The following is an 18,898-nucleotide window of genomic DNA, read 5'->3' on the forward strand; positions in this document are numbered from 1 at the left end:
CTCACCTAGCTTTGGGTTGAGACCTAAAGAATGAGATCTCAGGGCAGATTCAGAACTTGCTGGGGGGGGGGGGGGTTGAATTGCAAGGAATAACCCTTAATTCACAGGAATTCATGATTAAAAGATCACTTTTAAGGGTTTTTCCCTTTCTATAAAAAGAACACCTAAAGGGAGACAGGAAACCTGAGGAGAGAGAACAGGGGAGTTAACAGGAAATCAATCAGCCATGTGGGACCTTTGCACACTGGTGCCCACTCTACCCACCGAGCCAAACTGACATCCCATACTAATTAAATTTGGCCAATTATAAATGTTTGAAACATATGATTCTGCCTGTTTGAGTGTTGATCAGTTTTGATCATAGTATTACAGTTCATACAGTCAGAAAAAGAATAATCACCATGTGTTGGAGGACTGAAAAATTGATGGCTTTACATATATTCTGTTTCACCTGTTTATCTCTCAGGTTGCTAGATCTTCTTGGAGCAAAAATTGGAGTGTTAAAAAAAATGTTGTCTATTCGGCAGTTGTCACGGGGAAAGTCAAAATATGAAAAATAAATACAAGTCTAATGTCCTCGCCGGTTTCGTCTTCCTCCAGGAACTAAAGTGAAACATTTGACACAAAGTTAACAAAGAGCCAAATTTCAATATTAAAGCAGTTTTATTGCACCGTATCAAGATGCATACAGTTGATCGTAAGAGATAAATACTGCTTAAATATTTAAACATTTCATCCCCTTATTTGCAGGCTGCATGGTGGTGTAGGGGTTAGCGTTGTTGCTTCACAGCACGAAGGTTCCTGGTTCACTTCCTTTCTGTGTGGAGTTTGCATGCTTTCCCTTCTTATGTGTTGGTTCTCCAGGTACTCTGGCTTCTTCCCACCCCCAAAGACTTTCTGGGTTAACTGGTAACTCTGTGTCAGCCCTGCGATCGACTGGCGACAAAAGGTGGGAATCTTTAGCCACCTCACGGTCCAATTCGATTACAATTGCTATGATTTGGTTCTTAATCGATTATTGATGCATTTGATGCACTTGTTTTTTTTTTTTTTTTTTACATTTCTGTAAATAAAAACATTAATTTGTGTTTTAAAAAAAGAGACCACTATCCTCTAACGGAAGATGTGAAGTGTGTAAACTGGAAATGCACAATTGCACTGAACCAAAGGTAGCAGTATCCTTTCCTTTTAACATATCTAAAATAACAAACATAAAAATGTCCTTTTTCACATATGAACAACTGGTAATCTAAATCTTGCTGCATGTCAGAGTCCAACCTTTCTGTTTCTCCACAGTATAAAATATTTAAATTATTATCAATTATTTGACATTTATAAATTGTTTCAGAATTTTCCACCGCCACATCACAATGCATCTAAGAATAGATTTTTTTCTCCCACCTCTACTGGCGACCAGTCCAGAGTGTACCCCGCCTCTCCCCCAGCTGCACAATCCCTAACGGGATAACAATGTTGAAAATGGATGGATGGATGGATGGATCCCCTTATTTCTAAAGACATCTTATTTTATGTTAAATAACATGATTGAATCACAATTATGATCAAACCATGGTTTGTCAGATCTTCTTTTAAGGTCACAGTCCTGTATCCAGAAGATCTTCAGGCTTCTCTCCAGCTGGTGTAATACAGATTTCTTTTTGCAAATAGAACAAATTCAATTTTATACAAATATACCAAACATTTAAGGCTGGTATAATATAAATACAGCATGTAAACAACTTTCTAACATGGCAGACATTTGTATTTTATTTCCAGATCATGGAAATAATCATGCACATTGTGAAGTCTCTGAGTTTAAAAATACAAGGTGTGGATTTTCTTTTTCTTTCTTTTTTTCTTTTTGGACCACACTGCAGAGAAGATAATAAAGATGCCAATCCCAAGGGCATTAGCCATCAAACGACATAACTGAAAACATCACATCTCCAGGTTCAGGATATGGCGCTACTGGATATTGCTCTTATTTTTCCCTTTCACTCCACAGCAATCTTTCAGATTGCAGATAATCTCAAGTTCCCAGTCACCAACATATGCAGCAGTTGGAGACAGTGGTATGCTGAGTTGTCACTTCAGCCTTGCTCCTGAGGACTTGGGAGCACTTGACATTGAATGGAAGGGCCAGTCATCATTTGGTTTACTGCAAATCGCATCTATGACCAATTTGAACAGTGTGGGCATAGAGTTCAATTTGAGTCACTTAACCCTGCCATTGGAAATGTGTCTATAAGGACAAGTAATTTAGAAGTGACAGAAACAAACACATACATGTGCCAAATAAGAAAACTCCCCTGAGATCAAGACCTGCATCATTCACCTGAATGTGATGAAGAGACCAACTAAATGTGTCATGTGCAGGGTGTGGTTGGGTTGAATAACAAGGTGGTATTAAGATGTCCTACAAAAAGCAGCCCTCCCATGTCCCCTTTGATTCCATTGTTGATCCCGCTAGCGGTGACTAAAAAATCCCCCAAGAAGTTGCCCAGGGAACTTGATCTGTACCAGCCAAAACCGTGTGGGTATCACCCAGTGCCTGGTAGTTCTCAGGTTTCAAGACCCCCAGGAAATTGTGATTCCTGCAACAGTCTCTGGGGTCACAGTCTTCATTGCCATCATAGCCATCATCATCGTCAGCTCTTGCTGTAAAAGAAGAAGACAGGTGGAGAATCCAGGGAATGAAGTCCAGGAAGATGAGCCTCCTCGCCACATATGGCTGCCAGGCTGTACCTTCAACAAAGGAAGTGAAGACCATGGTGCAGGTGATGCAGAGAGTGCCAGTCTATGAAAACCCAGATGAAATCTTGAGAGAGCAGGTGACAAAAACCCAACCCCCACGTGCGAGACCAAAAGTCAGGTTCAACTTGCTGTGGAAACAAGAAGAAAGGAAGTCGGAAGATGACAGTCATTATGTGTCTATGAACGATCTGTACATTGCTATGGGATCCACTGAGTAAATGTGTCAGAAATTAAAGTTCTTAGCATCAACAACAAATAGTAGTACAAGGTGTGTAAAGGAAGTCTATGATGATTCCCTTTTCAATAACTTTTTTAAAGATTTTACTTGATTCAAGTTATAAACAAGCTCAGACATCATCGGACCTATTGACTTAAAACCTCCATCGAGGGCGAGGCCACATCTCCTCAGGATGCTTTCTTGACCTCCATTAGGCACAAACCAGGAACGTGGCCATGAGCACTGGGACAGAAAGGAAACATTTAGAAATCTATAATTCTGTATCAGGATGTCTTTAGACTGTTAAGAGTCCTCACCTTGTGAGTCCGGGCAGCACAACCACTGATAAGGTGTCGTCTGACAGAGACCTGAAGAGCTTCCCCAGACGGCGGTCCAACTTCCGCATTAGAAGATCCATTTCCTGATCCTGCAGAGAGGAAATGCAGACGTTTTGGGTAACATTATACCTGAATTCATGAAAATGAAGTCAGGTATCGTGTTAAAGTCAAGTGCTTTAACACGACGGCATTCAGCAGATTTGTGGCTCTACTTGAAATATCTCATCTAAATGGACAGGCAGCTGGCACTTGAACACAGATATCTGTTTATAGCAGGGGTGTCAAACTCAAAGCTCGGGGGCCAGATCCGGCCTGTGGTGCAGTTCAACCCGGCCCACATGATCAAATCATAATTTTACTATAACTGACCCACCAGTATGAGGTCTGCAGATTTCCTCCAGTATAAAAATTTCAACATAACCTTGATGATCATAGTCATAAAGATTTTGAATCTCACAATTATGACTTCTGACTTCTTTTCATATTTTCAAGTTTTTAATTCATATGCTTAAAATTTAAGTCATATTTTCACCTCTAAAACTCAGAATTTCCAATTTGATCTCACATTTTGACCTTAATCTTATATTTTGAGCTTTTAGAGTCATGATTTTGTTATTAGTTTCATATTTCTAGCTTTTTGACTCATGCTTATGATTTAAATCCCATATTTGGAACTTTTTAAATCATGATTTTGTCTTAAATCTCTTATTTTGACCTTTTAAACTCATGATTTTGTTTTAAATCTCATATTTTGACCTTTGAAACTCATAATTTTGACTTAAATCTCATATTTTCAACTCTTTAACTCATGATTTTCATTTTAATCTCCTATTTTGAACTTTTTAACTCGTGATTTTGAATTTAATCTTATATTTTGAACTTTTAATTCATAATTCACAATTTTGTCTTAAATCTCATATTCTTAACTCTTTAACTCATGAGTTTGATCTTAAATTTAATATTTTGAGTTTTTGAAACTCATGATTTTGACTTTAATCTCATATTTTAAGCTTTCTAACTCATGATTTTGTCTTAAATCTCATATTTTGACCATTTTAAACTCATGATTTTTGTCTTAAATCTCATATTTTGAATATTTTATATGTTATATTTTAACCCAGGATTTCGACTTTATAATCCAAGATTTTGCCTTTTGAAAAACAATTTTGTCTCTTGAGCTCTTGTTTGACCTTTTTGCCAAATAATTTTCTTTTCGTCTCTGATTTTGAACGTTCAAACGTATCATTTTGACTTTTTTAAATCTCAAAATCATTCATCATCACTGCTAAGTCTTCCCCCTCACAATTCATTACTGATAAAAATGAGGTTGACAGTTTATGGTTAAGTGATGACCCTGTTAGACTCTCAGGTTAGACCTGATTTCAGAATCCGGCCCCTGCTGTGATTGAGTTTGACCCCCCTGGTTTATAGAGATTGTTCTTGGATTAATCCCGATGGTAGCTGGTGAGTTGTATTCACAAGTAAAGTTCTGTCTGTTCTTTTTTTTTTTTTTTTTTTTTTTGCTGTTCACATAAACTGTTTCTCCTGCACATGTCAAATTCTCCTGATACCTGATTGGTCAATACAGCCTGGCCTACAAATGTAATACAGACTGAAAAAAGGAGCTTTTTTCATGCTGAAAATCAAGACTCACAAGATTACCTGAGAGCTGTTATTGATGTGGGTCATCTCCTTGTCTTCTGCTGTCTCCTTGCCTGGATCCACGCTGTTTGTCGCCGTTGTAATCCATGATGATAAATGGAGAGGAGTGAGGCATGGACAGATGAGGTAGTTTCTCTTCAGAAGATCTTCAGAGGCACTGAGGGCTGCATGTTTGTCTTCTGAACTCTCAAACTCTGTTGACCAGAGATGGAAACGCTCTTTGAACTACTTCAAAAACACATTACAACACAAATGTCAGAGTATGTGTTTCTATACTCACGTATGTAAGCATGTCTTGAATATTTTCCAGGTTTTGCGGGAAGGTGTACTCTCTCCACTGAACCTAAGTTACTGAATGTCTCTCTGATCGTCTCCTCACACAGTTTGGACTTTGTAGACTGCAGATGTGTACCGTTTATTCTGACGCCTGAACACCTAACATCCAACATGTGTCCATTGATTTTTTCAGAAGCTGGTATACTCTCAGCTGTACTAGACTTTAATTTAACAGCATAGATGTGACCAGAGTTTGAGCTGTGATCCATCAGAGCATCAAGAGTCAGATCCAAATCCAGCATGGACTCATTGACAGGCCTCTGTACCTAGAAAAGAAGGGCTTTAGCTGTGATATAAGGGGAAAACAGAAGGAGAAAGAAAGGAAGGTTGGAGTTACCTTGATGGACTGTCCTTGTATATTAAATCCGTTGAGAGTTTTCAAAGCCAGCACAGCTCCCTCCAGCAGCACAAACTCTACCTCTGCATGAACCTGGAGACCGAACATTGTTAGACAAACAAGCAAACTTTCAGAAAACAGAGATCAATACGAAAAAAGTATCACAATGTAAATGAGATCTACCCTGAAAGTTGTGTTCAACATTTTGATTTTCCGAACAGGTCCGCAGCAACAAAACAGCCGCTTCACTTCCTCCTCAGAGAAGCCCGCGGGGAACGGGCCGGCAAACACTACACACATCTCCCGAAGGTTTGCACACACCTGCAGGATAAACACACACACATTTGGGAGGATTTCAGAAAACACTCAGATGCTTCACAGTCACAATGCTCTGAAAAATCTCCCACCTTCTGGTGCTGGAGCTCTGGTGAAGGGAGACATCTCTTCAGATGGTCTGAGATGGAAGAAAACTGGAGCACGGAGAGAAAGGGACACTGAGTTTTTGTCCTGAAGGAGATCAGCACCTGAAAGACACAGAATAATATAACAGATGTTGGACAAAGAAAGACACAGGACAAATAATGAGGGGACTAAAAGAGGGGACAGAGCACCAGTCTGCCACCTCGGGTATGAATTTTAACAAAATTAATGATTAAGAACGGCCTCTATGGAACAAGAAGAGCATTTCTAGTTATTTTTATAGTCTTTGTCACATTTTATTGGGGTCAAGTTTGGTACAAAACCCTCAAAAGATTTTCCCTTTAACCAGATTCATGACACATTAGCTGAAATGAGTGGAGACAGAAGAAAATGCAAACCACTGTCACAAATGTTTGATATATTATGCCTTAACTGTACTTTAATTCAGATATGTGTGTTAAGGACACATTTAGTATAGACAACATATGATTACAGTATAAATCAATTAATATAAACTGGTTGATAATGCTTTGAAGAATATGAGTTATGTTTTTACAAATGTTTTACAAATGCTAAATGTGTGTACTTACAACCCAAATCCAAAAAAGTCAGTACAGTCAATAAACGCAATAACTTACAAATCTCATAAACCCGTATTTTATTCACAGTAGAACTTATCAGATATTGAAACTGAGACATTTTACAATTTCATGAAAAATATTAGCTCAATCTAAATTTGATGGCAGCAACACATCTCAGAAAGTGTGGACAGGGCAACAGGTCAGTAACATGAGTGGGTTTAAAAGGAACATTTTAGAGCGGTAGAGTTCAAGAAACTGCAAAAAAAACTGCATCTTAAAATTGTGGAACAATTTCAAAAAAAATGTTCCTTTGCATAAAATGGCAAAGACTTTGAATATCCCACCATCTACAGTCCATAATACCATGAAAAGATTCAGAGAATCTGGAGAAATCTCCGTGCACAATGGATGAGGCTGAAGGTCAATATTGGATGCTCATGATCTTTGAGCCCTCAGGCTGCACTGCATTAAAAACATGCATGGTTCTGAAATCACTGCCTGGGCTCAGAACGCTTACAGACATCATCATCTGTCTGTGCCATCCACAAATGCAAGTCGAAGCTGTATCATCAAAGAAGAAGCCATATGTGAACAAGATCAAGAAATGCCGCTGTCTTTTCTGGGCTGAAACTCATTTAAAACGGACTGAGGCCAAATTGAAAACTGTTCTGTGGCCAGAGGAATCAATATTTGAATTTCATTTTGGAAAAAATGGACACCATGTCCTGCAGACTTGAAGACAAGAGGGACCATCCAGCTTGTTTTCAGTGCACAGTTCTAAAGCCTGCATCTCTGATGGTATGTGGTTGCATTAGTGCCTGTGGTGTGGGCAGCTTACTCATCTGGAAAGGCACTATCAATCCTGAGAAGTAGATAGAGGGTTTTAGAGAAACATGTGCTCCCATCCAGACAACGTCTCTTTCTGGGACGGCCTTGACTATTTCAGCAAGATAATCCTAAACCACATACTGCATCCATCACAACAGCATGGCTTCACAGTGCTGAACTAGCCTACCTGCACTCCAGAACTTTCACCAACAGAAAACATTTGGATTATCATAAAATGGAAAATCCAGCAAAAAAGAACCAGGTCTGTTGAGAAGTTACAATCCTATATCAGACAAGAATCCTCTCCCAAAATCCAGCAGCTGGTCTCCTCACTTCCCAGACGTTTCAAGTTCAAAGAAGAGGGGATGCTACAAAATGGTAAACATTGCCCCAAGTGTTACTGACGTTTGTTGAAAGGGATGAATGAATCTTTATGAGAATACTTTAAAGTGAGTTTGTCAGTCTGTGTGTTGCTGTTAGCATGGAACATTTTATTTGTATACACCAAACCTGCTGATACCTGATTGGTCAACACAGCCTGGACTACAAATGTTCTCCAAGCAGAAACCAGAGCACTTAACACTTAAAAAACACAACTCCTGTGTACAAATTTTACATCTCTAGGTCTCTCCCTGTAAATAGAGATTATGTGTTCTTCATGTCTTTATGCATCAGGTACCTCGAAAATTCCCCAAAGAGGGATGAATAAAACTGTTGAATTAAAATGAACTGAATCCTGTCCCACCTCTTTGTCCGAGTTGTGCCACTGCTGATTGGACAGATCCAGCGTGATGTCAGAGCGCTTTCCTAAATAAGCGACTGGTCGGCCAAGTGTCTGCAGTATATCAGCAAACCTAAACAAGAAATATTTTCATTCATTTATTCCAATTCTTTTCAATCTTATTTCTTCTTTTTGCTTTTCACATTAATAAATAAAGACAAAGTCTGTGAAATATAGCTGCAGGAGACTATGACATGAGAGGTTTATCATGTGAACAAGGAGCAAAATACTGTTTATAATAACAAGATGTGCAAAAAAAATTAATACCTTACATATTAAAAAAACAAAAAACAAAGATAAAATTCTAACAAATAACAAAAATAAATAATAATAAAAAAATAATAATAATAAATAAAATTAATAAATAAATATAACATAATATAATATCCTCCTGGGATGCTGCGTGCACATAGGAGGACAATGTGACATTTTGACCTCCAGGATTTCCTTACAAATTTAAATAATTTCCTTGGAATGTCTGGAGAATTTGCCTTCAAATAGTCTGGATTCTTCTTGACAAATTTCTGGGAATATGTTATTGTTAATTATAGAAATTATATTATTGTATAGTATATATATTCTCAAAATTTTGGGTCGCGAATTTCCTTCAAATTTTAAGGAAATCTGTTTGGATTTTGGGGGAATTTATTTGGAAATTTTACAACAATTGTAATAATGTCCATGGACTTTTGGGGAGATTTATTTGTAATTTTTGTGAATTTAATAATACATTTTGGAGTAATTTCTTTTAACATTTTCTGGAATTTGCATGTTTTTTTGTGTGTTTTTTGTTGTTGTTGCGTTTTTTTTTCCTGTTTTTTTTTTTTTTTTTTTTTTTATTACAGGGTTTATTCATTGTCACAGAAAATGTTTGGTAATGTTTTGGAATTTTTAGGAAATTCTACATTTTTATGCTTTGGGAATCTCTCATTATTTTGGAGTGAATTTTCCAGGATCTCCAGAATGTCTAGAGGAAATGTAGTTAATAACTGCCCTTTACAAGTTCTTGTGGACTACACCGTACCATATGCCTTTGAATGACTGACTGAATGACTGAATTTCTTACTAATGAAACTGCCCCCTACTGGACAAACCACTTTCAAAATGTCTAACAATTAAAAAATATTATGTTTGTTTGTTGTACAGTAAGATAAGCTTAATGTCGTCATATGCCAACATAGTTTTTGGGTGAAAACTACTTCCTGTTCAAAGACAAGGCTAAGGTTTTATACCTCCCCAAATAAGTGGGAGAAATTAAAAATGCTTTCCAAAATTCCAAACTAAAGCTCAGGTCTCAGTAGGGTATGAATAAATAAAAAATAATAAAATATATAATAAGATTGCGTCCATCTGCAATACCCTTCACTATGACATCTTGAAACTAAAAATCTAACATCAATGTTACCTGATGCACAGTAGAAGCTTTCTGTCATAGAATTAACCTGGTCTAATTATTCTCACAGGATTGCAGAAAATAGGAAATATCTTGCAATGTGCTATTGCATTGTTTAATACAGAAATAATCAGAAAAATTCTGATAAATAAATGAATATAAGAGTGAATAGTAGCTATAACTAACAGTTTTTAGTCTATCTAAATAATATAAATAATCAAAATAGCTTAAAGATAAACTGGGGTTTGTTGTGCACTTCCACACTTGCTCACTGCTTTCTTCATTTAGTCCTAAGCTTACCTGACCAACAAGCTTAGGACATATCACACAATATTTATTTTGAAGAACTCCTAATAGGGAAACTGGTCCTAATGTGAGTGTGTCCTTTTAGACTGCAGTGCTGCGGCATCAGTCACAGCTTAGACTCCAGCTCTCGCCCCTTTAATGCCACTTTCTTTTCCTCTTATGTTTTAGCTATCCAATCAATAAAGACAAAAAAGGCCCTGTTATGTCTAGCTGTGAATTTTAGGTCTAAATTGGTCTTCGTGCATTGTACCTGAGACTTGGCGTAGGTGCAGGAGCAGACTCCGATGACTCCTCCTCGATCGTGTATCCCCACAGCTCCTCCAGATGAACTTCTACAACCTGACAGTGAGAAAACAGACTTTTTTCTATATCAGCTCCATGTTTGAGTGTGTGTTTTTGTTTCAGAGCTGTGTGTTACCTGGCGAGGTCCTGTTTTAATAAAGTACTGGGCCAGCTCCAGGGCTGCCACAGCATCCTCGACAGGATTATGACCCGTCTTCTCTTCAGTTTGTATTTGCCTCCTGGGACACGAGCGGAAAATCTCATTATTAGCCGTGTTGGCAGAGAAAGACACTGAGACACAGCGGAGACAGGCACACAACTCACTTCAGCACCGCCTCAGCCAGGACCTTGAGCTTAAACTTCTGTCCAAACTCTCTCCTGTAGAGCAGCGAGGTGTCGATAACGTGTGGGTGGATGAGCTGTGGGCGGACATAAACATAGCACAGTTCAGAGAGACAAGTTAGGATAGTAATACTTACATTTCTTCTAAAGAGATTCTCCAAAATAGAAAAACTCTCAAAATGTCCTCAGAGTATTTCTACTATGGAGAGAGAAGTGACTTCCTCTAAGCATTAGTGGTTTTTTACAGTGCAAAAAAACAAAAAACTAGTAAAAAAAATCAACTTACAATTAGTTTAAGCCCCATCCACCTGACAAATCTGAATTAACATCTAATTTCAAGATATAAAAAGTCAAAAATAATGCCTACATTTTGTGTAATATGTTTGCCAAAATGTCAACAAACTTTAAATTTGTAGTGTCTTGAAATAAGATGTACTTACTAATAAAGTTAATAAGTGTAATGAGATTTTTTGACCAGTAATTATACCATAATTATGTCAATTTTGGCCTTATTTTCCTCTGCTTTGTTGTGTTGTTTGAATGCACTTTAAGGAAATAAACGTGTATACCAAAAACATTTGTAATTGTAACAATTTCTGGGAGAAATGATGTATTTTCTGGAAAAATTCCAGGGGTGCCAATACTTTCGTCCATAAATGTAGAACAGTGCAGTGTTGTGGGGCTGCATAACCTACGGAGTGAGCGCTCATGATCAGTGTTGTAGGGGAATAAGATGCTATCCTCTGGGTGCAGATGGCCTAGCAGGTTGGAACCCATGTGCTCTGGTGGCCCGGGTTCAAGTCCAGTCTGTGGCTCTTAAATCCCATGTCATTCCACATTCTCTCATCCCTGTTTCCAACCCAACCACTGTCCTAGCTCAACAATAAAGGCAAAGATGCCCCAAAATATATCTCAAAAAAGACAATGCATTGGTTAAGCATCAATCAGTCTGTATTGACTCTGTCAGCAAATAATGTGGCATGAACAGATGTCAGCCAGTGTTTATTTGTTGTGTCCAATCAATTGAATGATGGTACCTGGTAACAGACACACCAGATAGACTGCTGTATGTCTATTGCATGCTATATTTCACATTGATCTGTGAAAGCTCCCATACAAAGCTTTTGGGAAGGACAAAAAATTCTCAGTATATGATTGGACAAACGTTCTTTATGTCACATTCATTACAGGGCAATCAGAATGTCAGGACGAAATGAGGTATATGAAATGTGAAACATGATGTGGTAAAAATCATGCTGAGACTAGCAAAACATTTTCTCTCTGTGACAGAGAGCAGAGGACAGAGAAAGCCATGTCTCATGGACTTACTTTCCTGCAGACTCGTTCACAGGTCACTTGGTAAATATACATAGCATGCTGTCTAAATAGAATTTGCGTTTCGTTCAACAGACTGGAATAAGTAAGTTCCCTTAACTGTTATTATAAAAACAGACAAAAATGAGGTTGTTGTTTCAGTCCAAAAGAATAAGATTAGTTTATTAAGTTCAATTATACAACCAGCCAGAGTGCAGTGACTATATCGTCAATGATTAGATTTATATCAGGATAATGTGCTGTAACAAATATTCTTTAATTCATTCAAATGACCAATCCATGAGTTGGTGAGGTTGCCATTTTACTTGAACAAGATTTTTTTGACTACAGTCAAAGAGGAGTTTGAACATTTCTATCTCAGGTATCCACAATGGTTAAAAACAAACCTTTCATTAAAGACTACATAGTAGAGGCATGCTATGAAAGAACATAAAACTTACCTGCCTTTATCATACTTCATACATGAAGACTACCATACACAGAACTTTCACCAACATTTTAGTAACTCACTTTCAGAGCCATGAGGTCGTTGTTCAACGAGTGGCCCACCAGAACTGCGTCGCTCGGGAGCAATGACTTGATTTTTGCCTGTACATCCCTCAGAGTGGTTTTGATTGGTCGCAGCATTGCTCGTGTGATACCAGAGAACCTACAAGAAGACCCAGAGCAGTATGGGATCAGGGGGTGAACTTTAACATAGATGAAGCACATTAATGTGTGAGAATGTATGAGTGCGTACTCTGTGAGGTAGTTGAGGACTATTCTCTGAGGTTTTACCAGCTCGTCCAGAACACAGTTCCCATCATTGTCCACCAAAGAAACACGAGCTAGCTCATAGCCCTTTACTGTGAGACACTGAAGAATGACACCGAGATTAGAAGGTGGATTATGAGTTATGAGTAATTAACAGCTCTAGTGCACAGTGGTCGGCGATCGACACAGAAATTAAGCAGAGAGAGCAACTATAGTTATAAACAAATTGATGATACAGAGAAATAAGTTGTTATTTTCTGATTAGCAGTGGTTACAGTCTAGAGAGCTGCTGATGTGCTCCTCTCTGCTCTGCTGTATGTGTCTTTGCTCTGCCATCTGTCAGACAGTGCAGGCAGGCAAAGAGCAGAGGAGCAGGACAGCGAGGTCTCCTGTTCCCAGAAAGGATTTACTTACATACCATGTGGACTTATTTCCAGTTCACCTCAGTACAACCCACATTGCATACACTCTCAAATGTATTCACCATGTTAAACTGCAGTAATTGGAAAAAGTTTTGATGATAAGCAAAATTCAGACTATATTACAAACTGTGGAGGAATTTTACCAAGGCTATCATTACCCTGTTGCCCATAACTCCACAAGAGAACAAATACCAAGTATGTACTATTTAAAACATTATTCCATAATCAGGATAATCTTACCATTTCACAGTCTAGTCCATACAGAGGACTGCTGTCGGTCACACAGTCGACACTTTCTGTGCACACAAACTCTTCAAAGCCTGGCATTCCTGAGTTAAAGGAAACAATAAAAGAGGTTTAAGGGAGAGATGGAGAGTGAATCTCCCAATCTCCCACTCTCCATTATTAAATGCTTCATTCTAAACCAGGAGTGTTCAACCTTTTCAGCCTGCGACATCCGAAAATGAAGGTGACAGAGACCAGGGACCCCCACTGTACCTGAAGGTGGTTGAACACAGCCATGCACAATTAAGAGTAGTCATGTGCAGACAAGGCTGTCCACAAGGGGGGATAAAGGAAGGAGCTTTCTAGGGCCCAGCCAAACTGGGGGCCATAGAGGCCAGCAAAATCATGGTTCATTGTAAAGTTAAGCTGTGGTATCCATATTTTATTTTTAACCCCAAAAAGTAACCACTCTTATCAAATAAATAAATAATATGTGTTTATCATTTGTGTAGTAAATGGCCTTCTTAAAATTGTAAATCCCTTTTGTTAAAAAAAATGAAATGGGTTAAAAATTGCTGAAATGGGTTAATAATGCAAAAAAAATGGTGGAAAGGGTGGTGACATTGGATTTTAAAAGTGGCAGAAATGGGTTAAAAGTGGCAAAAATTTGATAAAAATGGCAAAAAATACCCCGACCCCCCCAAGAAAAGGCAAAAATGGATTAAAGTGTCAAAAAATTGGCATACATAATGACAAAAGGGAGTTAAAAGTGGCTGAGTTGGCTTTAAATGGGCTAAAATGGGTGAAAATTTGGTGAAATGGGATGAAAATTTGGTATAAACAGGCAAAAAAGTGTTAACTGAGACAGAAAAAACAGGCAGAAATTGGCAGAAATTGATTTAACTAGCAAAAATGGACATGTCAAATAGTGAAATGTGGTTAAAATTGGTAAATTGGGAGTAAAAAGTGGTACAAAGGTGTTAATGGCGGCAATAATGGGTCAACAGAGGTAACATTAAGCTTAAGTGGCAAGAATTGGTTTAGAAGTGGCAAAAACAGGCAGGAAAAGAGGGGTGTAAAGGGATTAAAATTGCAAGTAGGTGTTAAAATGGCAAAAATGTGTTAAAATTGGTAGGGGAAAAGAGGGTTTAAAATTTAGAAAATTCAGTGTAATGTGGCAACAGTGTAATTTTAAAAATATTCTTAGTTTTTTTTTTTAGGGGATTTGGAGACCCCCTCTCAGTGTCTCGCAACCCCCAAGGGGGTCCCAATCCCAAGGTTGAGAACCACTGTTCTAAACCACACTGTCATCTACATAAGATATAAACTCTATGAGCAGCTTCAAACTCTACTGAAACCGTGTTAATTTGTATCATCTCTCTTACATGGAAGCAATTTTTACATTAAGCCCCAAATGAAGCAAAAGAGCTAAAAAAAAAAGCCTGAGCATGTTCTCAGAGATTCACCTTTGACAGGAAAATGTCGCTTGATCATCTCATCTTGGGGGAGAACATACGCTGTCAGTCCTCTTGTCTGTGTCCCAAACTTGGTGATTACTGGGTGACTCATCAGCCCTGCAAAAGTGCAAAATAATACAGAACCAGTACCCGTGAAATAACCTAGTTTATTAATTCAATTTCATTAAAAAAAAACAGAAACACAATTTGGATAAAGAGCAGAAACGCAGAGAGAAAGCACAACTATGGATGAGATTGAAGCATTTTTGAAGCATACTTGAAGTTCAAGTAGAAAAGGAATTTTCAATTTGAGAGAGTCGATATAATTTGAGGTGTTTGTAAATTTACTGAACAGAAAATTTAAAAAGGTATGAAAGGAAGATGTGCTTCTACTGTTGGAGTTAAACTCTGGAATGATGCCAACATAAATTTAAAAACATGTAATTTGATTTTAGGTTTAAAGAAAATGGTTTGTAAAGCTATTTTGGAGTTTACTAGTGTAACTTATATGCCTGTTTCTTTTTCTGCAATTTTGGAAGTTGGTAGCTTAATTTGATAAGAATGTCAGACAGGCCTTTATAAACAGTCTGCCTATGCCTTTTAAGTCACCGCTAAACATGATGACTTTGTTAAAAATTTCTATACTGTGTAAAATGTTTGTAATTTGTGTTATGACTGAATAAAAACTACAACTACTACTAAATTATCTCATGATGCTCTTACTGAGGATAAAAGCACTTGAAGCACTTTGTGACCTTGTTCTGTGAAAGGTGCTATATAAATAAAATTTACTTACTTACTTACTTAAAAATTGCTTGATTAAAATAATAATGACAAAGTGGAGGAGCGTTTTGACTAAGTATGAATGGATGTGGGTCAAAAGATTATCAGGTCAAGAAAATATGCCATATGAAACGTGTAGTTAAACACTTGGGGAAACCAGACTTGGAGACCAAAGTTAATCCATCATACTTTGTGTGGATGCACCTCAGAGTGCACTGTATGTGGACAGATTGGTTGTGCACACACACAATAAAGACCACCCCGTCAAGTGACATAATCCGTAGTATTCTAATAAAGAACATATGAGACGTTTCTCACCTCTGTGCAGTCCATTGTTCTTATTTTCTCTTTGTGAGAGGGTTCGTGTTAGACCGTCTGATTCAGGAAGTTTATTGCTGAAGATTCCTGATGGCAGGTTGGTAGATGTTGGGGTAAATGTGACTCTCTAGTTCAGGCAGAAAACATGAAAAAAAGACTGTTAACCCAAAACACTGCCAATGTCGATATTAAATTTCCCATTTCTTTTTTAGTTACCGTGGTGTAGTTACTCCGGAGGTGTTTGAGAGCAAGGTAGTGTCTGTAAAAGTGGCCCTGGGTTAGACCCTCCAGTACCACCACATTTATTGCTTTAATCCTCTTCTGATGGGACAGACGGCACCAACTATATGAGACAAATAGGGATAACACCTAAGACTTTAAATAGATCATTTAGATGATTGTTAGAGCACAGGGACAGCGATAACTTACATTACAGAGTTATTTAATGAGAGCTGATGAGATCTTACTACCAAAGTCATTACCTGGGCCGTTTAATGCCACCTGTTTTCCCCAGAGCGGCGTAATGCAGCAGCTCCGTCAGCTCGCTCACTGTAATTGGTTGCCCAAGGCGTTCAGGCGGCACAGAGATCCTCGAAGAGTAAGAGGAACTTTGACACTCCAGTGATTTCTCACTATCTGGCACAGTTTTTAATCTCTTGGCCTTCTCATGTGCTCCGGAGTCGACATTCCTTTTTTTCTGTCTGTTGCATGTCACTGCTGCTGGTGGCAAAAGCTCGATGTTCAGGGTGATGGTCTCACTACAAAAGATTAAAGAGAGATACGTATCTAAAATTGCAAATGGTCATGAAATGTCAACTCTTCAAAGGCAAGTGTTGTGATCAGCAAACTAAGGATGTCTACTGAAGCTGAAAAGTTTGGGAAAATGTCAAAAATCAGAGGCTTATACAGAATCATGACATGGTGTTCTTATAACTTTGTCTTTGATCAGATATTTCCTTTCTTTTAAAACAAATCTTTAGAGTATTTTAAGTGCACAAATGCTTTTCTACTTAGCCACAGTGAACACAAAGAAAATATAAATAAGGCAGGGGTTTCTTACTTTCTAAAATTAAAAACTACTAGATAAAATGCTCGACTTTGGCAGCATATAACTTGAAGTTGGCCTCACTGTGCTTTAATAAAGCTGCATTTGTAGATGTAATGATAAACTACTCATGACATGATCCACATCACACAAGAGTTTAAAATACAGTGTAATCACGGTCTACTATTCTCGTATTTTAACAAAAATTTTGATTGAAACCAGTTAGTGGAAGTAACATCCTTTTATTTTGATTCTATGATCACAAAAATGCAAAATATCCTTTTCTTATCTTTTTTTAATAAGTTAATACTTAGACTGTGGAACAGTTTATATATTTTCTTGATGAAAAAGATATCAAACTAAAAGAACAGTTGGAAACTTGTGTTTAAAAACTACAGAAAGTCAGAATGTTTTTTATCTAATTGATCTGAATTTTATTTCTAACCTGTCATTACATCTCAATAGTTAAAGAAGAACTATCAACTTTTATTTTTAATTGCAGTTTTTGCTTTCCACGATCATGACGACAAGATAATCAAGATTAAATAATTAATGTGTCGCATGCCATGTTGTGCACGTTTACTGTATATGTTTTGTCATTTATGGGTTTCCTCCCTTCTCTGACAACACTAGTTCAAAGAAAATCAAGGAACTTAGGGGTTTCGAGGCTCTGTCTTTCCTGATGTTGTCAAAATTATATCTACACATGTATATTAAAATAACAATTAAACACATAATTGATCATTTATATATTCATCTTTTGGAGAGAACAAGTATCTGTAGACCTTTTCTGTTGGGGTTTTACCAATGAGAAAAATTAAAATTGGTGCTTAATTTTTTTTGATGTAGGTCCTTAAGCTTTACAAGACGGGGAGCCCTGAGGAAAAAAGGTTGGGAACCACTGCCTTACAGCATACTGACCGCTCTGTCCCTCCAACTAAGTCAGCTCTCACTAGAATTTAAGTAAGGAGCAGAGGGAGCCACAGAACATATCCAAATTAGTTGAAAAAAGAGAGAGCGCTAAGAAGAAGAAGCTGTTGGTTAACAGAAAAGGCAAGGCAACCTCAGGCATGACGAACACTTCTGGTTTTGAGGAGTCAGACCTGGAATAATGCTAAAAAGCTTGAGACTTTTTTATATGGTTGTAACTGTTCATCAAGACTGCAAAACACATTCATTTATTTAACCATTCAGACACAGATAAAGATTTTAATAATCACGATCTCAGTATCAGTCGAAGCAATTGTGAGTATGACTTTTGCCATTACCATTTTTTCACAGGTATCATGACTAAAGGGTTATTCATAAAAAAAATTAAACCATTCAGCCAAACTGATACAATTTTGACAGCTTAAATTCTTCACAAATATAAGAGCTCTCAACATGTCGACATCCCTTCAATATTTAAGAGAAACGTGCTGGCTATTTTAAGTTAACAGTGTTAAATGCATGTAACACACATCTTTAAATGGTATACCAATCTTAGTAATGTTGTTAAGGTATTTCAGCACATTAAGAGAGGATGTCCGCAGTATAACTTTTTACAGTAACTTTGTTATTTAGTGTTAGTTACATCAAGTTAGCTGAGCTGGTTCAGGACAAAAACCTCTTTTATGAGAGATTCGTGGGTCGGTTTGATTGAGGTGATGAAACTGAAACACTAGCTAGCTTGAACTTTTGAAAAGGTTTAGAGATTTGACATCCATGCTTCAGAAAGCCTGACGCGTTAAAACAGGCGTGGGAATGACAACGAGAATAAAACAGATAAATATCAAACCCTACCTGTCCTCTAGGTTCAAATTCATGTTTTAATTTCATTGACAGAAGCTAAAAACACATGGCTAGCGTACAGGCACTGTTGCACGTTACGTTGTATAAAACAAACTCTAAACCACCAGCACCACTTCCGGTCGTGTCTTAAAAAACAAGATAAAGTACTGAAAATATGTCCGTACATGTGGTTATAACAGAATCAATAAGAGG

At 37.6% G+C, this 18,898-nt stretch overlaps 1 protein-coding gene across 1 annotated transcript; it reads right to left on the reverse strand.

Annotated features, from left to right (window-relative positions):
- Positions 1–696: 696 nt before the first annotated feature.
- On the reverse strand, positions 697–18,788 carry LOC121507896 (RNA exonuclease 5-like). The gene is made up of 20 exons (XM_041784277.1): positions 18,698–18,788; positions 16,353–16,628; positions 16,087–16,213; positions 15,871–15,997; positions 14,779–14,886; positions 13,328–13,416; positions 12,652–12,767; positions 12,423–12,561; positions 10,560–10,654; positions 10,372–10,474; positions 10,204–10,292; positions 8,219–8,327; positions 6,052–6,168; positions 5,828–5,965; positions 5,645–5,737; positions 5,252–5,573; positions 4,972–5,165; positions 3,289–3,398; positions 3,118–3,214; positions 697–2,882 (listed from the first exon to the last, which is right to left on the reverse strand). The coding sequence occupies exons 1-19, from the start codon at positions 18,718–18,720 to the stop codon at positions 3,160–3,162; spliced, it is 2,430 nt and encodes an 809-aa protein (XP_041640211.1). The 5' UTR covers positions 18,721–18,788; the 3' UTR covers positions 697–2,882; positions 3,118–3,159.
- Positions 18,789–18,898: the final 110 nt, after the last annotated feature.

Source organism: Cheilinus undulatus, linkage group 4 (genome assembly GCF_018320785.1).
Source record: "Cheilinus undulatus linkage group 4, ASM1832078v1, whole genome shotgun sequence".
Taxonomy (NCBI): Eukaryota; Metazoa; Chordata; class Actinopteri; order Labriformes; family Labridae; genus Cheilinus; species Cheilinus undulatus.

Coding starts and splice junctions, on each gene's coding strand:
- LOC121507896 (XM_041784277.1), bottom strand. CDS start 18,720: ATGAATTTGAACCTAGAGGACAG. Junction 10,655..12,422: donor ACGACCTCATGGCTCTGAAA/GTGAGTTACTAA, acceptor GTCCGCCCACAG/CTCATCCACCCACACGTTAT. Junction 5,166..5,251: donor TTCAAGACATGCTTACATAC/GTGAGTATAGAA, acceptor TCTGGTCAACAG/AGTTTGAGAGTTCAGAAGAC.